This window comes from Perca fluviatilis, chromosome 8 (genome assembly GCF_010015445.1).
Source record: "Perca fluviatilis chromosome 8, GENO_Pfluv_1.0, whole genome shotgun sequence".
In the NCBI taxonomy this organism is placed as follows: Eukaryota; Metazoa; Chordata; class Actinopteri; order Perciformes; family Percidae; genus Perca; species Perca fluviatilis.
Genome location: NC_053119.1, coordinates 38,793,072 through 38,820,006, shown reverse-complemented (window position 1 = coordinate 38,820,006; position 26,935 = coordinate 38,793,072). Strand labels below are relative to the sequence as shown.

The following is a 26,935-nucleotide window of genomic DNA, read 5'->3' as shown; positions in this document are numbered from 1 at the left end:
AACCGGAATTGAAAAGGAAGAAACACAATTGGAATCTGAATTGTTCAAATCCAAATGATGCCCCACCCTAAGCAGATCAGTGTCAGCAGGGTGCAGTGCTGCATACTGCCAGTCACTGCTGACTGCATGTTAGGTGTGGACATGCGAGGGTGGGGGAGAAGGAGTTTGCTTGCTGAGCTACTACGGGGATAGTGATAGCATCAAAGGAAATACTGCATTCGGGCTATAGTTGTGAATCAGGTGTCCATATGGACACTTTCGGCTGTCTGTTTCCATCACACTAGCCAGACCTTCCAGAAAAACGCGGATTTGTTTTGTGATTATTGCCGGCAAAAATCCTTGATTATGTGGCACGTTTTCTTAAAAAATGCGATGGAATATGCAGGATATTTATGCAATTTTTTGCGATGAAATTGCGGGAACTTGCAAAAAATGCGGGAACTTGCAAAAAATGCGGGAACTTGCAAAAGAGAAGAAAAAGTGATTCCCCCAACACCCTGCTTTTTTAAAACTTAATTTCCAAAAATAGTTACATAGATATTCAGTCATTGCAATAAGTAAAAAAATAAGATACAAAAATATATACAAATAATATAATATTAAAGTAAAAATAAAAGTAATAGTCTAAACAGAGGGAAATAAAAGATACAAAAGAGACAGACTTTTAAAAATCGTTAATAATATAGACAGCAGGAGCACTTAAACAAAGAAATATCAGATATTAAGATAGCTTTCTTATTGGATACCAACTTAAGAGACTCAAAGTACACGTCAAATTCAACCTCCAACACCTGTTTTTCGATGATGTTCACGTCGCATAATTGCGTCACTTCATAACGTTCCCATGGCAACAGGGGAAAATGGCTGCTCTTGTGTGAAGTAAACGCAACATTTTTTCAAATTTCTGCTAAGATATATGTGACTTTTTTGCAACGAAAATGCGGGGATTATGAAATCCTGCAAGCACCGCATATTTTGCGTGGAAATCGGCAATTTATGCGGCGAAAGTGCGGCATATTTGAAAAAATGCGGCCCCCGCATAAATATGCGGACTTTGGCTGATTATGCGTTGAATTATGTGATCGCATAATCGCGTTTTTCTGGAGGGACTGACTAGCTTGTTAGCATTTTTATCTCTGGTCCTTCCGTGTGGACATTCTACTACACACTGACTCTGTAATGAGCGAGTCAGTAAGAAATGTGTTGGTGTGTCTCGGTCTCTGTCCTCCTCTACATGTGGACTTCCCTCAGGTTCAGGTTAAAGCTGGTGCCTGAACTCGGTGCACTGTGTGCTGTGTGTGTCACGTCAAAGATCTGCCGAGTGTCCGTTCAGCGGGCTCGGATGTGTAATAGTGGCGTAACTGAATGCATGTGCATTATTGCAGCATGTTCAGTTCAGAATAAAACTGAGTGATGTTCCGTTGTCAGCTCATGATCTGACATTAAATTCTCCTCAATTACTTTTTTTTTAATTAACGTGTAATCTGAATGCACAACTTTTGTGTATTTAAAGAAAATCATTGGATATGGACTAACTTTTATACGTCCCGTTCTGCTTTCACTATTGACTTCCACCTCGACCATTTACAGTTACACAGCTTTTAATTAGAATCAGTTAGGATTGTTTTGTTTAGTTCAAATACAAATCATATTTTATTTATTTAGGTTAAATGGTTAAAGGTGCCCTGCCAAACAAAACCGTTTTTACTTGCATTTTTTGCTACCTCCTCTGTCAGCTCTAGCCACTGAAAAGAAATAAGCCGAGAAATCAGACCAATCACAAAATCTGTTCAGTCTGACATAATGTTGCCTGAGCTCATTACTATTCATGAGCTCGCCCAGTTGGGCTGGGTAAAGGATGCTGATAGCCAGGCCCTCAATGGCTAGCTGTTAGCCAATCAGAGTCAAGCAGCTTAGCTCGTTGAATATTAATGAGAACTGGCACAAATTGAGCCATTGAGACATTACCACAAAGTAATGAAATATGTGTGGCAGGGCACCTTTAAAATATTATATGACATAAAATATATGTATGTATATACTGTATGTACCAAAACATTATCCAAATATCAATGTTGTGTTGATTTCTTCCTTTGGGTTTTCAAGGCCATCATGTATTTGATAATACATGTCAGAAATAAAAAGAATTAATTAAATCTTTTCATAGCATCTTGATGAAAATAAATACAGTATGATGTATATTTACTACGCTGTGCAGGATATTTGAGAAAGATGAGTACATTGAGGAAGAAAATAATAATTAAGAGTTCAGCAGAGCTTTACACAGACATTAAACATGTGCAGCTGGGTGTAATTGATAAATGCTGTCTGTTGTCTCCTACGTGTTGGGGGGGGGGGGGCTCTATGGTGCAGGATGTTGATAATAGACAGAGCAGGCAGCATGGAGCAGGGACAACAGACCCATTGAGACAAGTGGATGAGGGGACAAAGGACTCATTGGCTTTGCTGATTAACAATCGCACAACTAAATATGAGCTCACTCTGATGGCTCGGCCTACACAGCAGACCACTTTAAAATCCATTGCTTCAAAACAATGTCAGGTTGTTAATATCCAACACATGCACATTATAATCCGTCTCTTTCTATCTAATCTGTAAACCACTCACGTTAATACAAACCAGAGGACAGAGCGTCCTGTGTGTTCTTGTAGGTGTTCCACAGTCTTCACGTTAACAGACTTGTCTTATCTCAGGCTACATCTACATCGCTACGTTATTTGTTTTTTTTAACTCCGTGCACTAAGTGTAGTGCAGTGGAAGAACTAATATTCTTTTAAACAAACACGCCCAAACCTCATATCTCATCAACATTGCGGCCGTTGAGACTGCAACACATCCCCGCAGATTCCAAACCAAAACGGGTCAGAAGTGTTTCCAAATGTCTTCGGTTTAGGAGCCCGGACACGCCAGAGCAGGGGGAATGAGAGGGGGAAACGCCAGAGCAGGGGGAATGAGAGGGGGAAACGCCAGAGCAGGGGGAATGAGAGGGGGAAACGCCAGAGCAGGGGGAATGAGAGGGGAAACGCCAGAGCAGGGGGAATGAGAGGGGAAACGCCAGAGCAGGGGGAATGAGAGGGGGAAACGTAGCCAAAGATATTCCTTTTTAAACCAAAACGTAGCGATGTAAACGTAGCTTAAGTTCACTCTCTGACAACAACATATTTTCATATTGATGAGACGCTCTGGCGAGAAGCAGCAGATGGTTGTTTGGGCTGGAACCACAGCAGAGAAATGAAACCATGAAATGACCTTAATGTCGATGCACCAGCACTGTTGATCAGAGAAATGATGCTTCCTCTGTTTCCTTTTCTCTCCTAGATCCAGAGGGAGAGGGATGCTTTCTGCCCTGAAGCCAACACAGTACCAACATGTTCAGGTACACTCTTACTCCACTGGCTGGGAACACACACACACACACACACACACACACACACACACACACACACACACTCACACTCACACACAGTTAGTTAGTCTCAGTATGTGAGGGAAGGGTTAGAAACCGATAGATGTGATTAGTCTGGGAACATTTCTATTTCACCTGTTATAGACTTCACCCACTGTAGATCTCTCGGCATTTTCATTGAAACTAAACTTTTCACCAAAATAATTTTTTGAATAAATGCGAACCGACAAGAGGCCATGCCATGAAGCACAAATTAATACATTTTAGTAAATCATGTATTCTTATGTATTAGTAATAACTACATGAATGACTAATTGATTAGCAAGAATAACAGAACGTGTGTAGCATTGAACATACTGTTGACTTTATAACATGATTGGATGTGGAAGATAACCCAATAGACCAACGTATGTCCCCGCGTCTCTGGGTTCAGTCCAATCAACAGTCTCACATCTAATCAGTGCCACACGCTGAAATATGTTCGTCTCATCATAAAGTGTATACTTTATACAAGAGGAGACGTCTTAATGCACCTTGGAAGAAGGTTGTCCTAGAGAGCTCTACTCGGGACAGTCGCTGACGCTCAACCCTGTCCAATCCCACGTGGGCATGAGCGGAAACCGTATGGTGATGACATCAGAGATGTGTGACATCCGACCGCGTTTGAAGCAACTCCAAAGTCAGACGGTTTAAAGCAGCTGCAGGCTTCCTGTATGGACTGACAATGATCAGCTACGTGCACAGTTTCTCTGTGCATGAGCACATCATTCTGGTTTACCACACAATGAAAGACTACCTCCATGTCATCATTGTTTCAATGTGTTGCATTATAGCATCGCCTCATTGGCCTAAAGCTACCAAACGGCAACAAAACAGAACGCGGCGATTACAAGGCTAGATTTAATGAAAGGTTGACCCTGCATGGAAATAAACTGACGTTACAAACTCAGCTGGGGCGGGCCGTGCCCCACGTACCAAAGGCATGCAACTTTTCTTAAATATTGAAGGTTGTGTTCTGTTAGATGGGGCAGTTGACTTGCCACGATATCTACTGACAAACCAGGAGCAGAACAGTGCTCTGCTAACACTTCTTCAGAGTCTCCCATTATTCCTTTAAACTTCCAGTGCGCTGTGTGTACTGTTTCTGAAGCATTGCTATGATATCTGTCTGTCTGACTCCGATTTTGCCCGCATAAATATAGAAGTTATTTTGAATAATGAAATCAAAAGCAATCAGAAGTGTGTGTGGTTGTTGTGCAACAGTCTGGTTCTGACTGCAAACCACCAAGGTAACCATCTAGCAGCTCTCCAATTAGAGACACATTCATCTGGAACACTTCATCCAGTCCACTGATGTTATCAGCGTTCCCCTCCGGCAGTACAAACACGCTCAGCCTTGGCACTCAAACTGCGTCTCCCATCACTGCATCAAACTGCTGCACGCCTCAAGTCCCCGTTCTAAAGCACAGCACAGCTGCAGCATTCACAGATACACAACCCGGAGACACACTGCTCCTGTAGCGGTCTCTGGAGTCAGGGGATGCGGTCCAATAGTCCATTTTGCATAGGAAGGTTCCTAACTGTCTAAAAAGTGGCTGCCATGATAAGAGCTGTTGGAATTGTCTAAGTGATAAGGAAAGGTGCTTCAATGCTTCCTTAGTTACCGCCTTTAGCATAGGATACACTGGACCATCCTTTAGGAACGGAAAGGAAAGGAAAGGAGATAATCCCACAAGTCCTTGCAGCAGGAACATTTAAATTTAGTCCTCCTCCTTCTCACCTATAACTCCCTCCATGCCCTGGCCCCACAGTACCTCTCCGACCTCCTCCATCCATACACCCCCCACCCCGAAACCTGCGGTCCTCAGACGCTGGCCTTCTCTCCGTTCCCCCCCCCACCAGACTCTGTACCTTCGGAGACAGAGCCTTTAGTGTTGCAGCCCCATCCCTCTGGAACACCCTCCATGCAGATATCCGAAATGCTACGTCCCTGGAGATATTTAAAAAAAACAAAAAAAAACTCCTCAAACACCACCTGTTCACCAACCTCCCTTAGCTTAGCTTAGCCCCAGTAGTTCTGTGAAGTGTCCCTGGGTTTTGTGAAAGGTGCTATATAAATAAAAGCTGTTGTTATTATTATTATTTTAACATAACCGCATCAGGTAACCGTGTACAGACGTCATGTTCAGCAGGCCTGATGACACGCACGCTCAGGCTGCTTCTCTGACGACAACATCCTGCCTCGCCGGATCGCACCCGGCACTGCAAGAAGCTTTCTGCTGAAGAACAGGATGTTCTGTCTTTCACTTAATCAGCACTCACCTCGATCTCTAACCCAGCCAGGTGTCCCTGTCTCTGTCCGTCTCCGTCTCATCTCCTCCTCTTCTTCTTTTCAGATGTCTCAGAGGAGTGTGTGCCGGTGTGTTTGTTGCACAAAGAAGACAGTGTGCAACTGGATAACAGTGTCTTTAAAAAGGTATCACACACACACACACACACACACACTCTCCTGGCTTAGTGCTGGCATTCAGATCTCTGCTGGTCCCCGTACACCAACGCTGGTGTCAGCTTGGCCTGTGTGAACGGGTTTCACACCAAATCCTGGTTTGTCGTGAGCAATTTTCGAATTTCTAAAAATCTATGTACAGGACAGACATGTTGTAAGTAGTAATATTTATGTTAAACATTCTGACACATGAATGCATGCTTCTTCAGATCAGAGACATTTTCAGTGTTTGTTCAGAGTGTGGTCCGTGTGATTCCCTAGTCCTGGAAGAGATCCTTCCCTCTGAGTAAACTCCTAATGGTATCACCCTTACTCCACTTCCACGATCCTTTTGAAATGTGACTCCCAAGACTCCCCTTTCGAAAGGAATGACGGGGTTTGGACAGCAGTAGGAGGGGCTGTAGGGGTGGGAGCGTTCCAGGACCTGTGTCCTGTGACAGCCAAATGTCCTCACAGAGACAGAAAGATCAAACGGTGAAGGATTCTGGTTGTCCCTTCCTCCCAGGGTTTAGGATGAGGGCTTCTGTGTTTCTGGTGAAACTCAGAGCCTGAGAGTGTTTCTCAGTAACGCCACGATGTTTCCTGCTGATCGTTTGAGCTTTCACTCACAGAAACATTGCGTTTTGATGGTAACAGAGCCTTCATCTCTTCTGTCTTCCTCTGCAGCCTAAAGCTCCGCCCCCCTGTGTTGGACACAGGGACAGAGGGGCGGGTGTCTCCCTCAGTCCCAGTGAGGGGGCTCTGTCAGTGGACACGCCTGATGCTGTGGCCCCTCGGAGCTCCAGGCTGGCCTGGAAGTCTCAAACAGAGGACAGAGGTGAAAACACACACTTTCTCCCTTCAATATGGGAACATTTAAAAAAAAATAATACAGATTGCTTAGCAGTTATTTTAGCATGTTCTTGTTTTACTTGTGAAATTATATTTAATATTCTGAGCTTTCCTTACCAGCGTACTGTAAACCAAAGCAGAAACATGCTAACACGTGAAAACTGAACACCCTCCATCCACATTCAATGAAATGAGATTAAAATGAGCTCTCACAATTGTATTACTAATCTAGTATTTTACAGTGTGATGCACCCGTAATACAGATCTTTTTATACTTTATATTTCTATGCTTGTAGCGTTTGTAATATACCGTTCATGACAGTGATTTTTAAAAATGCTTGTAATATGTAATGCAGTGACAGGTGATTGGTACTTTGCATCGCCTTAATACTACATGTACAGTACGTATAGGTTTTCCACTTTAATTGTATTTGGTGTGTATGTAGTATACATTACGCAGTAGTATCTGACTGCGATAAGGAGAAAACATCAGGCAGCAGAAGAACAGCAGAGGGTTTATCAGAAGCTGCTTACTTAGAATAAATGTTTCATGTGAACCTGTTTACACCATTTTTACTTATTCATTATCAAAATCTATGTTGCCCGTTCACCAACTTGTCCTTTTTCATGAATATTTACCTCCACCATCAATTCCAAGTATTCCTTTTGGCTTGAAATTTTACATTTGCGCTTGCATGAACTGGGGTAGACGCTCCATATTCATGCTCCATCTTGAAATACGTTAGCCGGTAAGGGACATACAGGACGTACTGCTCCGCCTTTCACGTTTTCGCTGTCACATGATAAACTCCCAGGAGCTGCTAATGCTGCTAACGGGTATCGTGGCTTCCCGGCCCCCGGCAGGTTTGAAGAAGGAAACGTGGAGGACCGCACATATTCAAAATCCAAATTTCAGGAACAGGAGTCTTCTTCTTCGCCCAGAAAAAGAAAAAGGATATTGAAAAGAGCAAGAGAGGCCTTTTGAAGCGTGAAGGCCACCGTAGCTGTAATACGTACTTTGAACTGCGTGGCGCGAGAGAGTTGATTGCGATATATGATCTCAACGCTAGATGGGAGAAATTCCCACACACTGGACCTTTAAACTGTAAACTATAAAGAACCTCCCAGTCCATTGACTTCATCTAGAAAGGGAAGGTGATGTGGGGCCCCGGTTCACGTCTGGCTCTCACATATTATTCTACCTTATCTCACACATTCTCTCATCTAACCCCAACCCTAACCCACCCTCTACAGCCAGAGATGTCCAAACATCATCCTAAAAACTTAATGTTGTTCATAAGTGTCACAGTGGATAACCATTTACTTTTTCTCTAATGAATCCCAGGGGGAGGAGGAGGAGGAGGAGGAGAAGAAGAAGAGAACAAAGACCAGCTTTCAGACAGTCCTGTGTCCTCTTCAGTCTCCCGAGCCTCCATTCGCTCCTTGTCTCCGTTCCGTCGCCACAGCTGGGAGCCGCGCAGGAACAACGGCGCTGCCGATGTTGACATCACACAGCGCAGGTACTGAAAGGCTCTCTAGGATTTAGCACTTCGAGTCCAAAGGAAGTACTGTACAAGTCCACCACCTCTGGAACACCTGTTTTACACAGCTGCACGTACAGTAGACATGAATATTAGTGGAATAGTCTCTTTCATTAGCCATGGAACCAGCTTAGAGGAAGATTAAGAGCAGAAACAGGAACACTGTGTGCATGTCAATGATTCCAGCCAGACCCGCAGGTCAGTGTTAAAGTGGACCTCTAACCCTGGAGCTGAACTCTTTCAGTCTGTGCCTCCCTTTCCTTTACCTTCCGACAGTAACGGTCCCACCTGTGTCTTCTTTCAGCTCCATGAAGAGTCTGTCAGAAGAGGTGAGGAGAGCCAAGCCCCCCCTCCACAGGAGAAGGTACACCCTCACCACACCTTCATCCCTCTGTTTCTCTGCATGTCTGCTCATTCTTCTTGTACTGCTCTATACGGTAGTGTGCTGGGCAGAAGACTCTGGCATTTCAGTGAGTCACTGTCCACAGCAGGCAGCCATACACCCTGCTCCCATCAGCCGCTGATGAGCAGAGCAGTGCTGACTCATGCTAGACACACTGTCTGAGAGACGAGCCTTCCTCAGACCTTCTGCCTGTGTGCTTCATTTGTACCACGCTGGCTATGAAAGTGAGACAACCGTATCATAGTAACGGTATCAGTCGGTGATGATGATCCATCCATTCATATATTTACTGTCCTCCGTAGCAGCCGAGCTAGTTAGCATTATATACCTCTTTGTCTCTCTGTGTGTCTGTAGTGTAGCTCAGTAGCAGACTTGAGCGTACCATGAGAGCAGGAGCAGTTATCCTGACGGGAGCCCTTACGGGACCAGACTCTTTAAAGCTATAGTGCACGATTGTTGTCGTCATTACTTAGAGTTTCTCATGGAGCAGACAGAAAGAACACACTAGGGGCCTTATTTTAACGATCTTAGAAGCGCACGGCGTGAAGCGCCTGGCGCAGGTGCGTTTAGGGCGTGTCCAAATCCACTTTTCCTAGTTTGAGGGCGAAAAAAGGGTCTGTGTGCCGGGCGCATGGTTCAAAAGCATTGGTCTTAGTGTCTTCATTAATCATAGGTGTGTTTTGGGCATAACATGCAATCTACCAATCAGAGATCATCTCCCATTCCCTTTAAAAGCCAGGCGCGTTTGGACCTTGGAGCATTGCTATTATGATGGAGGATTTGCACCGTAATATTTTTATTTGTAATCTTTTGCATGTTTGTGTGCTGCTGTGCGTCCCTGTGTGTGTAACAAGCATAGCGTGTGCACGCTCTGCATAAGCCTAGGCACATTTTACTAATTTTCTGTTAAAATAACTAACTAATAAATATTGACTTTAGACCAGGTTTTTGTTGGTCAATGGCGCGATCACTTCCCGCTGCCTCAAGATAGCAATACGCCCAGAATGCACCTGAATACACCTCACTGTAAGACCAGCACGCCCATGGGCGCTCAGATGGGCGCAGGTGCATTTGCTATTTAAACGACGCCGGCGCTGGACGGGAAATTGACAACTGGGTCGGTCTTAAACTAGCAAAGACACTGGCGTCGGGCTTTGCGCTAATATAACCGACATATCACCGGCTCAGAGCAGCTGGATTTTCTTTCTCCTTGTAACGGTGAGTGTAAAGTCCAACTCAACTTCTTGTCACCTTCAACGTCCAAAAACAGAGGCCGAGGCTTTGCACTGTAGCTCAAAGCAGCTCGTTTTCTAACTGAGACATCCAACCCTAACAACTGTGGAGGCCCCCACCACTCTGCCCTGATACACACACACCTTCCAGCCGCTGGTATCTGGTTGTAGCTGAGGATTTTCCATTTCCACGTTTGTGATGACAAAATGAAATGAAGCTGCACCAAAGCTTGTCCCTCCGTGCTGAGCGTGTGAGCGTGTTTCCTGATTGTTAGACACATCGCTGTCATCATGAATCCATCTCCTCCATCTCATAACACATTTTAAGCATCCTTTCATCGCACATCTAATCATCTCTCCTCTTTCTTTTACATCTTTTCACATTCTCCAACATCCACCCTTCATCCCCTCCATCCTTCCATTCCTCCAGTATGAGTTGGTGTCCATCCACCCTGCTTCGTCCTGACCAGGAGCAGACAGACAACAGAAGGTATCAGTACCGGTCCAAGCATTAACTGGACTGTGAAACACGGCAGAAAGGATGATGGTTATTAACTAACTAACTGTGTGTGTGTGTGTGTGTGTGTGTGCGTGTGCAGCTACAGCCTGGAGGCTCTGCGGGGGGAGACAGGGGGGGCCCACCCTGCTGACCCCCAGGACAGGACTGCAGGCCTGGATGGCCAGCACAGTGGCTCCCTGGTGTCCCTAACCGAGGAGGAGCAGGACGAGGACAGCCAGGTGTGTGTGTGTGTGTGTGTGTGTGTGTGTGTGTGTGTGTGTGTGTGTGTGTGTGTGTGTGTGTGTGTGTGTGTGTGTGTGTGTGTGTGTGTGTGTGTGTGTGTGTGTGTGTGTGTGTCACATTAAGTAAGCGTTACATCCTCTGAAATAAAGCCAAGAGAAAGCTAAATCCAGCTTCCTGGTCATGTTGGCTTTTAAGACTAAAAGCTGAGCCAGATCAAAAATACAAATGATCCAGAAGTTATCAATATCTAAAATAAGTGGAAGACAGTTGTGTGATGGGCTTCTGTTTCACTAAATGTCCACAGATTGTTATCTGAACAGAATAAAATGATAGTGGAAATACCTCACCCTCATTTAATTTAGTAACCTATCTAGATAGAGTAATATAGATGGAGAGATAGAAAATTAATATTATCATTATATCCCTGTGTGTGTGTATATGTGTGTGTGTGTGTGTGTGTGTTCAGACATCCCATCAGGTACTGTCAGCGACAAACAGCTATCCTGCCATGTTCCATCACCAAACCCTCACCAAATCCATCTCCATGGTTGCCATCAGTCACCGCGATATAGATGGTGAGTTTCTGTTTTAATTTGTTTTCTGTTTCCTCATTTTAATATTGTAAAACTCATCCTGCCCGTGGCTGCTGCAGCTGTCCCCCCCCCCCCGTCTGAGACGCTCTGTTGGAGCGCCATCTCTTTAAGAAGCCCCGTTTAGAACGGTGAGAAATGTGAGGTTTTGGCTCACAGGGATTTCTTTTACATAGGTTTACCTCATTATTGAACACTTAATATGGACATATATCACTATTATGAACTGTTATCATTTTAGTAATAAGGAAAAACATGATAGGTCTCCTTTGAAACAAAAGGCCGCTATCAAAACGCTAGGTTTACTAAAAACCTAAAAGGTCTTTAGACCTACAGTATATTAACCACATCAAAAGTTGTCATTACCTTACAATGGGTATAATTGCTGTGTTAGTAAGAGCTCCTGCTGTTAAGACAGTCTGTTTCATATCTGTTCAATACTCCCAAGAAAATTTGTCAAAAACCCCTAACCATAGCAACGTAAACGCATCCATCAGGTGGAAGGATGTCCAGGTCATGTGAGTGCTTGGTTGAGAGAAGGTGTGGCTTGAAGTGGGTGTCCTTTCAGTGAATTCTAATCTCTAAACCTAAACTGCCGTTTACTGTTTGTGGCCCAGAGGTAATCAGTGCAGTAAAACAGTGTTGCCATGCGGTGTGGCTGTCACATGACGTCTGTCCTCTTTGCTTCCTGTAGCGGTCAGCTCATTCTCCAGTAACTCGGGAACCCTGGAATACAGGTAAGAAGGGAAACTCTTCCTTGATTTCACTCTGTCGTTAGATGTAGTCATGCTTCCAAAAGTCTTTTTCCTTCTTAACCCTCGTGTTGTCCTCGGGTCCAAATTTGACCCATTTTCAAAAAGTTTCTCCATCAGAAATTTGGGTTTTCTTTCAACCAAAGTTGTCAAACAATAAATAACGTGGATGGTTCCATGACTCTTCACAAGTAAAATAAATGAGCAGTTCACTACTTTCATTGAATTTGGGTGTTTTATTCAATTACATAGCATCTGAAAAAGAACTGATACAAGAACGTTGAAAAAGGTGACCAAAATATTGGAAAAAGCTTTAAAAATCATCAACGAAAAACATCGAAAAAAGTGACAAAAATGTCAAAAAAGACGACCAAAACGTTTTTGACTCAAAACAAAAAGTTGCATGGTCAAAGGCAAGGCAACACAAGGGTTAAACTGCACTCTCACAGCTGAGCACAATAAATTTCCAGGTATTGACACTGTGGTTCTATGCATGCTACTTTTAGTGCAATGATGTAATTTCCAGCAGGCAGCAAAACTTCTCACACTTAATGTGCAGTGAAGCATAATCTTGTGCGTGTGTGTGTCAGTATTTCGGAGGAGGAGCCGGGCCCTCTGCGGAGCGACACTGAGGGGAAAGGAGGGCCTAAAATCAGTCGCACGTTCAGCTACCTCCGCAGCAAGATGAGCAAGAAAGGCAAGGTGAGAACGACGCCTGCATCAAGTTACAGTTAAATCGTCCACTGTGCACGTCCAAAATCCAGACACTGATGGTAGTGATTTATTTTCTCCTGATTGGACACTTGCAGCCGGATAGTCCCAGGCTGTGTCAGAGTCTCATGCATCATCCCTGTGTTTGGTCTGGACCGAGTGAACACGGCAGCAGGTGGAAAGAGACTGCAGAGCAGTTTAGCTGTTAGACATCGGCTGACACAGATAGCACTGTCTTGTTCTTACAGCCAGGGCCACAGCTAAATGCACAGCACATGGTATCATGCAACCACTGATGATTGATTAGTGTATTAGTAACTAACCCTAACCCACCCAGCTGATCCCAGGCCTGTGATATGTTAGTGCTGTCACCTATTAGAGGAACAAATTCACGTTTTACACCTGATCATATGTTCAGCATTATCTTTAGAAGAATATGACCGTAACCCAGCAAACAAGAAGTGAAACTAAATATTCAAATAAGTGAATGAGACAAAAAAAATAGTTACCAAGACAAAAGGTCCATGAACCACATTAAGAACAAAACATGAAAGCATAACAGAAATGTTTCATAACTATAATAATCCTACATTTAAAATGACATTTTGGAATATGAATTTGAGTCATTAGTTTCTAATGAGGTGGTGGCTCTGTGAAGATGGTGGGAGTTCTGTAAAAGTCTGCATACAAAAGTGGAAGGGGAACTTGTGTGTGTGTGCGTGCACGCGTGTGTGCACGCGTGCGTGCGTGTTTGTCTATATGTTAGATGCTAGCTCACTTCCTGATTTGAACGCAGACAGACGACGACGAGCAGCAGCAGCTTGTCCACAATGACTGAATCTAAAAGACAACAACACAAAATCCAGACAGACAGGATTTACACTGAGGATTAGAAGACGACAGACAGACAGACAGACAGACAGACAGACAGACAGGACAGTTACAGCCATGCTGAGTGGGTTCAGTCTCTCTGTGAGGTGGAGGTCGGATGAGGTAAGAAGAGTTGGTGTGTGTGTGTGTGTGTGTGTGTGTGTGTGTGTGTGTGTGTGTGTGTGTGTGTGTGTGTGTGTGTGTGTGTGTGTGTGTGTGTGTGTGTGTGTGTGTGTGTGTGTGTGTGTGTGCGCGTGCGTGCGTGCGTTTTTTAGTGGAGTATCGGAGGGTGACCAGAGGTTTGTTGCTCACTTGGTAACAAGGTGCATAAAGACAGAATACATGAGTGGACAGTGATGTGATCGTTTCATCCCATTTACAACATGAGATCACTTTCCTCCTCATCAAAACAAACGGCACAGCTGATGGGAGAGATCACTTTAGTCAAACAGACCGTGTAAAGTCTGTGATTGTCTCTTTCAAAACGTTACACAAACTGCCAGACAGATGTGAGTCTCTTCAAGAACTCTCACGTTTTCTCTGTGTGGAGGTGTAAAGTTCTGTCTGGTCACCATGTTTTCTCTGTGTGGAGGTGTAAAGTTCTGTCTGGTCACCATGTTTTCTCTGTGTGGAGGTGTAAAGTTCTGTCTGGTCACCATGTTTTCTCTGTGTGGAGGTGTAAAGTTCTGTCTGGTCACCATGTTTTCTCTGTGTGGAGGTGTAAAGTTCTGTCTGGTCACCACGTTTTCTCTGTGTGGAGGTGTAAAGTTCTGTCTGGTCACCATGTTTTCTCTGTGTGGAGGTGTAAAGTTCTGTCTGGTCACCACGTTTTCTCTGTGTGGAGGTGTAAAGTTCTGTCTGGTCACCACGTTTTCTCTGTGTGGAGGTGTAAAGTTCTGTCTTGTCACCATGTTTTCTTTGTGTGGAGGTGTAAAGTTCTGTCTGGTCACCATGTTTTCTCTGTGTGGAGGTGTAAAGTTCTGTCTTGTCACCATGTTTTCTCTGTGTAGAGGTGTAAAGTTCTGTCTGGTCACCACGTTTTCTCTGTGTGGAGGTGTAAAGTTCTGTCTGGTCACCATGTTTTCTCTGTGTGGAGGTGTAAAGTTGTGTCTGGTCACCATGTTTTCTCTGTGTAGAGGTGTAAAGTTCTGTCTGGTCACCATGTTTTCTCTGTGTAGAGGTGTAAAGTTCTGTCTGGTCACCATGTTTTCTCTGTGTAGAGGTGTAAAGTTCTGTCTGGTCACCATGTTTTCTCTGTGTGGAGGTGTAAAGTTCTGTCTGGTCACCATGTTTTCTCTACTTCAGAATGGGATGAATTCAAAACTTGATTACTTAACACTTAAATTAATTTTATATATTTATGAGAAATATATAAAATTAATTTCATCACTGCACTTTGGCATTTTACTGAACGATGTGTAGATGGCAAAAGTAATATCTAAAGCAACAGGGTTTTACTGTCAGGTTCCATCACCCACAGCTAGCTGGAAGTCACACCACACATTCTTCTATGAGAAGAAGTTTATAGGACGACATGTCGGATAATCTCTATAAACAGACATCTTCAGATGAATGCAGATAGAGTTAAAAGAATACTTATAAAATGTGTTCCGCCTCTTTTGCTCTCCATGCGGACTGTTTACCTGCATGCAGCCAAAGCCCTCTCAAATGTGATTGGTCAGTACTACTTGGGACTACAGACGGAAACCAGAATGCTTCCGATACTAAAATCTGCTCCTGTTGCCTCCAGGTTCTGCCTTCACATGCAGATATCTGTCGACAGAGGTGTCTGCACTTTGTTTGCACACACAGTATCTCACAAAAGTGAATACACCCCTCACATTTTAGTAAATATTTCATTATATCTTTTAATGGGACAACACTGAAGAAATGACACTTTGCTACAATGTAAAGTATTAAGTTTACAGCTTGTATAACAGCTTAAATGTGCTGTCCCCTCAAAATAACTCAACACACAGCCATTAATGTCTAAACCGCTGGCAACTAAAGTCAGTCCACCCCTATGTTAGATTCCCATAGAGGCAGGCAGATTTTTATTTTTAAAGGCCAGTTATTTCATGGATCCAGGATACTATGCATCCTGATAAAGTTCCCTTGGCCTTTGGAATTAAAATAGCCCCCCGACATCATCACATACCCTTCACCATATCTAGAGATTGGCATGGGGTACTTTCCATAAAATCATCTCCCAATGTAAATCAAACCAGCTATTAGGCTAACCGACATAAAACCATGCCAATCTCTAGGTATGGTGAAGGGCATGTGGGGCTATTAATCTGTACACTTAATACTTTACACTGTAGCAAAGTGTAATTTCTTCAGTGTTGTCCCATTAAAAGATATGAAATATTTACTAAAATGTGAGGGGAGTACTCACTTTTGTGAGATACTGTATGTACACATATTATTGTTGGGCGCTATCACAGTTTAGATTTTGCCATATTGGTTATTCCATAACAGAAATCCTCTGTCTCTCTGGGTATATTAGGACAGTGTGGGCCAATGGAATTACAGCATCAACAATTCAAATATGTCCTCCATAAACAACACATGTCCCTGAATATGTTCCTCTATTGATTTTCTATGTATTTTATTGCTTCCAGGAGAAGGAGAAGGAGAGGAAAGGAGAGAAGGCACGAGAGAGTAAAGAGAGAGAAAAGAAGAGTGCCAACGGTCATCTCTTCATCTTGGTCAGTTCATCTCCTTCCACCGCCGGCTGTCAGCACTGCAGCAAAGCTCTGCCCAGCAAGGAAAGCTTCCTCTGCAGCAGTAAGACTCTCTCCTTCCTTTTCTCTTCTTCTCTGTCTCACCTCAACGTTCCCACCCCCTCCTTCCTTCCTCTTTTTATTCCTCCTTCTCTGTGGCCACCTCTTCCTCTTGTAGTCTTCAGTAGTTTCACTATGACGTAACTGTCTTATTTCCCCTTTAACTCTTTGTTTCTCACACAGAGTTTCAACACTACAGCCATGTCCCTTTTTTAAAAAGAACACATTCATTTCCAAACGTGGCAGGAAAGAAGCCAAACCGTTAGGAATCCCTCGGATTTGCTCTCTTAGTCTACCTGTAGGGAAATGGTCATTATTATTTTAAATAATGAATAAAGTGAGTCCATCCAAATAAAGAGTATTACAGTACAAGTGTAGAAGTCAGTCTCCATAGGCTAATGAATGATTTCAGTCATTTGTCTTGTGTTCTCCCCAGTTCTCTCTCCCTCTAAAAGCTGCTGCTCTTCTACTCGTCACAGTCAGCCTCAGCTGCCCACGGATTTAAAAAGCTGTGGTAATAAATCATTATGTAGGAGGAAGAATCTATCCAGGAGTAGGAATGGTGGGGTTAGAGGGGAATTTGGCGGGTGGTGTTTGAGAGGAATTTAGCTCTCCAGGCGAAGTCAGTCTTACGAGTGCGAAAGCAGCTCAGCATACTGAGATAATGCTGGAGGAGAATGTCCTTTCACAGAGTTCAGAGTGGAACAAATTCCCAAGGACGCTAAAGTCAGAGGACCTCCGAAGAACAAAGGCGTGTTTCTTTTAAAGTGCTCATATGATGCTCATTTCCAGGATCATAATTGTATTTAGTGGTTATATCAGAATAGGTTTACATGGTTCCATTTTCAAAAAACAGCATATTTTTGTTGCACTGCACATTGCTGTAGCTCCTCTTTTCACCCTGTGTGTTGAGCTCTCTGTTTTAGCTACAGAGTGAGGCATCTCACTTCTGTTGCATCTTTGTTGGGAGTCACACATGCGCAGCACCTAGGTCAGCACTACTAGCCAGTCAGAAGCAGAGTATGAGGGCGTGCCCTGACAGTACCTAGGTAAGGACTACTAGCCAGTCAGAAGCAGAGTATGAGGGCGTGTCCTGACAGTACCTAGGTAAGGACTACTAGCCAGTCAGAAGCAGAGTATGAGGGCGTGCCCTGATAGTTGTTAGGCGAGCATTATAACGTGTGTTACAAAGTGACCACGTCTGTCTCTGAAGTAAAGGCTGGACTACAATAGAGCTGTTTGGAGCAGTTTGTGAACAGTGTTTTCTGTTGGAGATGGTAAGTCCATTTGGGGTAGACTTTGGGCTTTTCACTTTGTAAACTTACAACATGCACAAAAAAAGATATATAACACAATAAAGGAAAGGGGAAAAGCCAAAAAGCATAATATGAGCACTTTAAAAGCAACATCACCCCTGAGATACTTGAGATGTTATTCATCTGAACTGAATGGTTGGGTTTATCAAGGCACAGTGTGCCACTAGCATCAGGGTTTTAGCAGCTATGTTAGCCAGCTTCCCGGCCAGGTGAGCCGCACTACCACGAGTCCCTGGGAAACCCTGCGCGTTGAATGGTTTCGGGTCAGAAAGGCTAATATCGCCAGCAGAATGAAACTTTAACTGTCATCTGTTTGGCGTTCAATGAGCTAAAGTGAGAATTAAATCGCCAGACCTCTTTCGCCCGACGGTCCTCTACATCGTCCCAACGGGAGGTGGATCGTGCTTGTTTCTAATGATCATCATGTGTTTGCAGACTGTGGAGCCAGTGTCCATAAGAGCTGCAGAGAGAGTCTGTCTGTCTGCACAAAGAGCAAAACAAAGGTAGGTCCCATTATTACTTATATTAATATATGTAGCAGTAGCAGCATAGAGAGCATGCATACGTGTTTGTATGACTTGTGACCAATGGGACTCTGAGAACATGGCCAAGAGTTTTAGCTTCTAGCTCATGATGTGCTGTGTTTGTTTCCAGCAGCAGACGCCGGTGCCAGAAGCTGTTCCTGGGTCAGCTGTGAACATGAGGAGTAAATGTAAGAACACATCCTAACCAGCCCACTCTTGCTGAATATGTTAACGAGACAGAGGGCCCCATCTTGAACCCGGCGCGGCGCGGAGCAGCGCAAAGCCCAACGCCAGTGTCTCTGCTAGTTTAAGACCGACGCAGTTGTCAATTTCCCGTCCAGCGCCGCGTTGTTTAAATAGCAAATGCACCTGCGCCCATCTGTGCGCCCATGGGCGTGCTGGTCTTACAGGGAGGTGTGTTCAGGTGCATTCTGGGCATATTGCTATCTTGAGGCAGCGGAAGTGATCGCGCCATTGACCAACAAAAACCTGGTCTGAAGTCAGTAACGCAGCATTTCATTGTTATTTTAACAGAGCATTAGTAAAATGCTCCTAGGCTCGTGCACAGCGCGCGCGCACTATGCCTGTTACACACACAGGGACGCACAGCAGCACACACACATGCAGAAGATTACAAATAAAAATATTACAGTGCAAATCCTCCATCATAACAGCAATGCTCCAAGGTCCAAACGCGCCTGGCTTTTAAAGGGAATGGGAGATGATCTCTGATTGGTAGATTGGAAGTACAACCCTTTTGAACCATGCACCTGGCGCACGGACCCTTTTTTCCGCCGTCAAACTAGGAGAAGTGGATTTGGACACGCCCTAAACGCACCTGCACCATGCGCTTCACGCCGTGCGCTTAGATCGTTTCATAATTATTACTGTTACACTGTTCTTATCCGGACAGACATGGATCACGATGATTGATTAGACTTTGGCACACACGCCACACACACTCTACACACACGCCACACACACTCTACACACACTCTACACACACGCCACACACACGCCACACACACGCCACACACACGCCACACCCAACGGATTGTTGCTGATTGAACCTCAGGGGACACCGACGGATGCCTCCGTCTTTACCATCAGACTTCTAAAGTCTGTCCGTTGCTTTATTTAGTTTGTTCGTCGTCTTTTTCCTCTATACAACAATAACACCTGGGATGACGTGTGACGTGTGTTGCATCCAGTTAGTGTCTCTTAACAGTAAGTGAGCACACATTAACTTTTCTTCTGAAGCTAATGGTGTTGTCAGTCTCTATCACACGTCAGTATGTCACACTGAGGGCGCACTGGAACGCAACTTCTCTCTCTACAGTATTCTTTAATGCCAGTTCACTGAGAGGAAGTCTCCATTAGCAACGATAAAGACTCAGAGAGAATCTGAATTGGTACACATTACTCTTCCCATGAAGCTGCAGGTGGAAGGGAGGGGTGGGGGGGCAGTATTAGATACAGTATTATTTATCTAATATCTACTGTATATATCTAATAATGAATTATTATTATTACTGCTAAAGATCTGTTGAAAGAGACATCTAAGTCTCAATCACACATCTACATTCCCTAACAAACGAGGCGGTAATGATGTAATTGTGATGATGTGCACGCAGCGACGTCTTCGGCATCGTCCGTGTCCTCCGCATCGTCCTCGTCCTCCCGGGAACGCTGGACCACAGCAGCCAGCCCTGACGACCAGTTCCCTGTCCTGTTTCCGCGGAGACACCCCAGCATCTTCAACACACACAGCAACCTGGCCAAGAGCATCTCCACCAGCAACATAGCAGGGTGAGGAACCCCTGCACCCACCCACTCACCCACGCACGCACGCACGCACACGCACGCACACGCACGCACATCCGCAATCACAGCCTGTCTGATTCTATTGTCTCGGTACATCTTTCCTTGTTTCCTGTGTCAGTGTGAAGCATGTATGTGTGCTATAGAACTTAAGGTTGTGATTATTTGTAGAACTTTTAAAAACTTCTCATGTTCACGTTCCTTCCAGGTTAGATGATGTTCCACTCAAAGGCCTCAAGTTTCTGTCCCAGTCCACCGACTCTCTCCATCAGGGGAGCAAAGTCAACGCCTCCACTGAGTCACTCACTGATGAAGGTACACACACACACACACACACACAACACACACACACACACACACACACTGACAAGAAAAGGAGTGTCTGACATAGCTGATCAACAGAAAGTGGTCTCTGGTTGACGCAGATTCCTGCATCTGACCTTTTAATTATTTCTGTCTGTCTGTCTGTCTGTCTGTCTGTCTGTCTGTCTGTGTAGGTACTGAGATGATGGACAGTCAGCTGATGGGAGAGTTTGAGTGGGACGTTAAGGATCTGGAAGCTGATTCCTGGAGTGGCACGATGGATAAGAAGTTCTTGAAAACGTTGAAAAAAGATGAGATCAAGAAACAAGACGTCATCTATGGTAAGATATAAATCTATGAATAGTATAATTCTTGATGTGTTATTGTCGCTGCGCTGTGCGTATATAGGTGGCCATACAGTAAGAGGTGTGTGTCTCCACAGAGCTGTACCAGACAGAGTTCCACCATGTGAGGACGCTGAAGATCATGTCTGACGTGTACTATAAAGGCCTTCAGAAGGAGCTGCAGCTGGACTCTCACACTCTGGACAAGGTGAGCTAACCTCTGGACATACACACAACAGTATTCATCTTCGAAATACACGCATTAAGGGCCCATCTGTTGATCATTCTCGGTAGATTTTCCCAGTTATGGACGACCTGTTGGACACGCACACACATTTCCTCACGCTGCTGCTGGAGAGGAAGAGGGCGTCTTCCACTGAGGCGCAGAAGGACAGCAGCTTCCTGATCTGCAGCATCGGGGACGTCCTGCTCAGCCAGGTGAGCCAGAAGAAGAGAAGGGTGTGCTCTGGGAAGGGTGTTTGATGACTTTGAGGTCCTAGGGTTAGGAGACCGATCAGAAGAGACATCCGGTGTTCTGTTTTTGAAATTGACTTTAAAGATCAATAATTGGTCAAGGCATACAATACATTACATGTTCATATTCATGTACCGTCTAAAGCCCGACTGGTCCACACAAGTTCTCTGCTGAGGGTGGTGTTAGAGGAAAGGTCCAGGGCTTCTAGGGCTACTCTCAACAAGTGGAATTCCATTTGGCCCTAACTTTAAATATGGCTTGTATCTGTTTAAAGATGCAGTAGGTAAGCCTTATAAAACTAACTTTCTGTCTATTATATATATATATATATATATATAATTTGCTGAAACTGACCCTATGTTCCAGTAGAACTACATGATCATTTAAAAAAAAAAAAAAATCCGGCTCCTCTGGCACCACCTACAGCCTGTAGTGCAATTTGCAAAAATCGACCGCTCCCTGTTCAGATGAACCAATCAGGGCCAGTGGGGAGTGTCTAACTGCATGTCAGTCACTGGTCATGCACACGCATTCATTCTCTCTTGTGGGGGGGAGGGGCTTAGGAGACCGTTTTGGGCTTTAGTGGAAACGGGGGAGGGACTGAGAAGTTGTCGATGTTCAAATTCTTTGGCTAAGTCCTGGATCTTCACAATCCTACCTACAGCACCTTTAAACAAATGAACTCTTTGAATGTTCAATTTAACCAAATTAAATACATAAAACAAATGAATGCATTGACTTGACAATCAATTTTATTTGTCACATGTAATCACTTCATGGGAATGTGCACGTTAAAGAGTTTAAATCGAATAGGAGCAGTAATATATATATATATATATATATATATATATATATATATTATATATATTGTGTTTGAATTCAGTTTTCAGGCTGCAGTGCTGATCGGATGAAGAAGGTTTACGGGAAGTTCTGCAGTCGCCACAATGAAGCGGTCAATCTGTACAAAGACCTGCACGCCAAAGATAAACGCTTCCAGGCTTTCATCAAGGTCAGCACTCATCTCACACCAGCTCCTTTATATCAGATGTATATATATATACATAAATATATTCTATATTTCATATGGCACATATGTGATTGTGAAGTGCTGCTTGTGTGTGTGCAGAGAACGATGAGCAGCAGCATTGTGCGCAGGCTCAGTATTCCAGAGTGTATTCTGCTGGTCACTCAGAGGATCACCAAATACCCCGTTCTCATCCAGAGGATCCTCCAGCACACTAAAGGTCAGGAGACACAGCCGGCGAAGCGTGTGCACGTTGTGTTGCGTATCTGTGCAGTGATTGAAGATGGTGATGAGGGCTTTATTCACCCACAGAGAACATGTTAACTATACTGACTGTAGTGAGGCGCCTTCTCCTGTCTGAACACGTCTCTGTGCTCCAACAGACTCGGATTCAGACCACGGCTGCGTGTGCGACGCGCTGCGCTGTGTGAAGCAGCTGATCACGGCTGTGGACAGTAAAGTCAACGAGCAGGAGAAGAAGCAGAGGCTGAGAGAGGTGTACAGGTACGGCCACACACTGAGGCTGTCGGAGACAGAAAGGTTTATGGCAGTCACGTGTTCAGAACACACACTCCGTTTATCGTCTGAGGTGGAAAAACGTCCAGTGCTGGCTGATGAACTGCTACTAATACAGCAGGAACTGTGTAACACACACACACACACACACACCTGCCTGCAGTGCTCTCACAGGTGATCTGAGATTCCTGTTTCTCCTCCTCCTATAAACTGCTGCATATGTGTAAAAGAAGTTGTTTATAAGATTTTGACTGATGCCGAAACGAGGGTTCTATATTTTATGAATCAAAGAAGGCTGAGGGTGTTCGGACCTGCCCCCACTGCTAAAAAAATCCTAAAGGAAACACTGCATATATACTGGTACTAAACACTTGCACATATATACTTCACTTGCACATAGATATATATACCTTATTTGCGAATACTTACATACTTAACTTTATGGATGTATGTGTGTGTGCATGAGGATGTACGTATTAGAGGATGGATACCCGACTGTGCCCGACGGGCCGGGCCAGGTTCGGACAGATATTTAGAAATTATGTTTGGGTTTGGGTCGGGCTCGGTCACATCAGCGCGATAAGGCTTTGAACGTTTTAAATTTAAAAAGCTTATTATGTAGGTGCGCGCCTGTGTTAACGTGCGCTTGTTGCCATCTGCAACGTCATGCATCATGCTTAATAAAAGCTTTCCACACAAACACACGTACATGTGTCGTTAGTATGAGAGAAAAAATGAGATTTTAACTGTGTCGGGCTCGGGTCGGGCTCGGACATAAATATCTCAATGCCTGTCGGCTCGGGCCGGTCTCGGTTACTGCTCTGTCGCGTCCTGATCCGCGCTCTAGTACATCTGTGCGTGGGGTTGGGGTGGATGGTGGAGCGTGGAGCGTGTAAACGCTGGACCTTCACTCCGGAGGTCAGGGTTCAAGTCTGGTTTGAAACCATAGGTCAAGTTATCGACCTACTGGTTAACAGGGTTAACGTTGTGAATCCAAGCAAAAACACTTTTTTAGGAAAAGACCATGGTTTGGCTTGAAATAGTAAGTTTGTTATAGTCAGTGTAAATAAGCCCCATGGTCAATAAATTGGCTTTTGGTGTCAGACTGGACTTGTACACTGACCAAAAGCCCACCATTGGCATGAGTCGTCATCGACCCCAACTGCCAACCCCATGCACGTACATACTTACTATGCATGCACACAAACATACTCACACATGTTATGCATGCATGTGCAAGTGAAGTGTATAGGTATCCGCAAGTGAAGTATCCATGTACGTGCAGGTGAAGTATATAGGTATGCAAGTGAAGTATGCATGTATGCAAGTGTTTAGCACCCGTATATATGTACTGTATGTGCAAGTGAAGTATTCAATTATGGTCTAGGCGGCTTCTCATAGCAGTGATCTGCTTCATATCAGCTCCATACTGTAGACAGGTTCTCCTCTGGGTGAGGACATCAATGTGTTCTAAGAGCCAGAGTTTCCGGACAGAGGCAGGAGGAACAGCTGGGACATGTCTTCTCTGTAACTGTATGATGAGCGCTGGCTGGTAAACATGCTGTCTCTGTCTCCAGTCGCACTGACAGTAAGTCCATCATGAGGATGAAGAGTGGGCAGATGTTTGCTAAAGAGGACCTGATCAGAGGGAGGAAGATGCTGCATGACGGAGCGCTGCAGCTGAAAAACTCTGCTGGACGGCTCAAAGGTTGCACCATGTTTCCATTCTTCATGCATCCTTAATCTCACACACACACACACACACACACACACAGACACACACACGTACGTGTTTATTGCTTAGCTCTGCAGAGAGACTCATTCATCTCTGTTTCTTTGCGCTGCAGATGTCCAGGCCTTGCTCCTGTCTGACGTGTTGGTCTTTCTTCAGGAAAAAGACCAGAAATATGTCTTTGCCTCATTGGTAAGAAGCCCATTTTCATATTTCATGTAGAAATACAGTATCATAGAAGATTGAGCCTGATGTGGATGTGTTTGTCCTCAGGACCAGCGCTCGACCGTCATCTCTTTACAGAATCTGATAGTCAGAGAAGTGGCCAATGAGGAGCGAGGTCAGCCTTCTTCTTTTCCTTCTAATCACTGCAGTACATTCATTTCTTAAGGCTGGGTTTGAACTTGGTATGATCCAAAAGTGTCTAAATGAAGACTTGGTGAAATGAAGGTGAGTGTGAGACACTGATCAGGTTGTGTGTGCTGCAGGGCTCTTCCTGATCACGGCTGGTACAGAGAGGCCCGAGATGGTGGAGGTGTTGGCCAGCAGCAAGGAGGAGCGCAACACGTGGAGGGCCATCATACAGGACGCCATGCACTGCATGTGAGCGTGAACACACACACACACACACACATAAACACAAACATATTCCTACACAGTATGTAATGTATGGCAATATTGAGGAATAGTACAATAAATGGAATGATTTTGAATTGAGCACACACAAACTTGTAAAAAATTGTAAGAACAAGTAGCGTGTTGTTGACTTACACATGCTTGCTTATTGGTTGAATACATCGCCGTCGCACGTGATTGGTGTAATGTAATCTATTGTTTGTCCCTGTTGGACCCTCACCGTTCTCATTAAAAATTATTCAAACTCATGATTTGAAAGGTACAAAAAGTGCAATGTAATGGATGCAGAAGGCTCAAAATGGAAAGTTCCTAAAGGTGCTGCTCGAGGTCTGTTCACACCAGTAATGTTTGGAAAGAGGAGTGACACATACCTTTGTATATTCACCGTGTCTGTGTGCACAGTGAAACATTTGAATACATTACTTTCATAGTTAAAGACAGTAGGATGCTATTCGTTACCAGGGTAACACAGCAACATTAGCTTCACGGTCAGTCCAGAGCACCTTTCACAGATAAAAATCACAAAGGGCTTCACAATAAAATGTAATACAATACCACAAATTAAAATACAAGAACAGGTAAATACAAATAGAAAACATAACAAACAACCATAAAAGACCCCTTGACTAACTACAAGCCTGCTTGAGTAGCAGAGTCTTCCATTGCTTTTTAAAAGATTCGACAGAATTCACACAACGTAGAGAGGGAGGCAAGACCTTCCACAGCCTGAGAGCCGCTGCTTGGGATGATCGGTCCCCTCTAGTTTTAAGTTGAGTGTGAGGAACCACTAACAGCCTCTGACCTAATGACCTCAGACTACAGGTGGGTGTATGGAGCTGTATCAAGTCAGAGATGTAGGCAGGAACTTGACCGTGCAGGACTCTAAAAGTAAGGACCAGGATTTTAAATTGAATTCTATACTGGACTGGTAACCAGTAGACCCTGTTAGTTAACGTAAACGTGGACCGAATAACAAACCAAAGTGGACAGAAAGCTTCCGCGTCCTCAGGCAGCTCGGACGTAGTGAACTAGACCTTCTTTGAATGTCACAGGTCAAGAGTTGAGAGTCTGGACCAGGTCTTGGATATGTCTGGACGGAGAATGAAAGGTTGTTGGATGATATCTGACTCTGTGTCTGCGTGCTGACAGGGAGAAGGACGAGGACGAGGGCGTCCCCAGTGAGACGGAGGAAGACCGGAGGCAGCAGGAGAACCGAGCCAAGGAGATCCGTGGTGAGCAGCCGGCCGTGCTGGTCTTCGGTCTCCTGTCCTCTCAGTAATGTCTTTGATGCATAAATGGTGTTTGGTTCCAGAGCTGCTGCGGAGGAAAGACGAGCAGATCCTGGCTTTACTGGAGGAGAAGGTCCACATCTTCAGAGAGCTGGGCGACTGGAGCCCCGCCCCTGACGATCCCAATCCACCAATCAGGGAGCGCATGTTGTTCATGGCCACACCTGATGAAGTCACAAAGGGGGAGCCGATCATAAAGGATGCACTGAGAGAAGGTGAGCAGGGTTCGGAGGTGATTCCTGGTTTCTGTGTCCCCCCCCCCCCCCTGGATGAAAGGTTAACAGTGTTTCTGTCCCCTCCAGTGGAGAGCCTGCAGGGCTACGTCAGCAGCGGTGTTGGCGTTCCCGCCGGCCTGGCGGGGGGGGCCAGCGCGGGGCCCGTCTGTCTGCCCAGGAGAGCCGAGACATTCGGAGGCTTCGACAGCCATCAGATGAGCAGCAGCAAGAGTAAGACACAGAGAGACACTCGGTCACGGAGTCTTCGTCTCCTCAGATCTGACAGCAGCTGCACCACCGTCCTCTCCCAGTCCTCCCTGATCAACATGTTCTCCTCCCTCTGTCCTCC

At 44.8% G+C, this 26,935-nt stretch overlaps 1 protein-coding gene across 6 annotated transcripts in view; it reads left to right on the top strand.

The window, feature by feature from the left end:
- Window positions 1-26,935, top strand: part of akap13 (A-kinase anchoring protein 13) — a 95,514-nt gene that overhangs the window by 53,662 nt on the left and 14,917 nt on the right. For 4 of the 6 annotated variants that reach the window (XM_039810018.1, XM_039810019.1, XM_039810021.1 and 1 more), the window contains exons 13-40: window positions 3,340-3,397; window positions 5,824-5,903; window positions 6,600-6,750; window positions 8,110-8,284; window positions 8,610-8,669; window positions 10,371-10,430; window positions 10,540-10,678; window positions 11,149-11,257; window positions 11,967-12,009; window positions 12,615-12,726; window positions 16,230-16,395; window positions 18,143-18,210; window positions 18,362-18,419; window positions 19,866-20,040; window positions 20,261-20,367; window positions 20,550-20,696; window positions 20,798-20,907; window positions 20,994-21,137; window positions 22,058-22,183; window positions 22,301-22,418; window positions 22,582-22,702; window positions 24,292-24,422; window positions 24,562-24,638; window positions 24,720-24,786; window positions 24,935-25,049; window positions 26,232-26,314; window positions 26,395-26,586; window positions 26,674-26,817. In XM_039810018.1, the coding sequence (XP_039665952.1) occupies window positions 3,340-3,397; window positions 5,824-5,903; window positions 6,600-6,750; window positions 8,110-8,284; window positions 8,610-8,669; window positions 10,371-10,430; window positions 10,540-10,678; window positions 11,149-11,257; window positions 11,967-12,009; window positions 12,615-12,726; window positions 16,230-16,395; window positions 18,143-18,210; window positions 18,362-18,419; window positions 19,866-20,040; window positions 20,261-20,367; window positions 20,550-20,696; window positions 20,798-20,907; window positions 20,994-21,137; window positions 22,058-22,183; window positions 22,301-22,418; window positions 22,582-22,702; window positions 24,292-24,422; window positions 24,562-24,638; window positions 24,720-24,786; window positions 24,935-25,049; window positions 26,232-26,314; window positions 26,395-26,586; window positions 26,674-26,817 (3,136 nt within the window). The remainder of the gene's footprint in view (window positions 1-3,339; window positions 3,398-5,823; window positions 5,904-6,599; window positions 6,751-8,109; window positions 8,285-8,609; window positions 8,670-10,370; window positions 10,431-10,539; window positions 10,679-11,148; window positions 11,258-11,966; window positions 12,010-12,614; window positions 12,727-16,229; window positions 16,396-18,142; window positions 18,211-18,361; window positions 18,420-19,865; window positions 20,041-20,260; window positions 20,368-20,549; window positions 20,697-20,797; window positions 20,908-20,993; window positions 21,138-22,057; window positions 22,184-22,300; window positions 22,419-22,581; window positions 22,703-24,291; window positions 24,423-24,561; window positions 24,639-24,719; window positions 24,787-24,934; window positions 25,050-26,231; window positions 26,315-26,394; window positions 26,587-26,673; window positions 26,818-26,935) is intronic. The other 2 variants (XM_039810017.1, XM_039810020.1) reach the window with 2 other exon arrangements.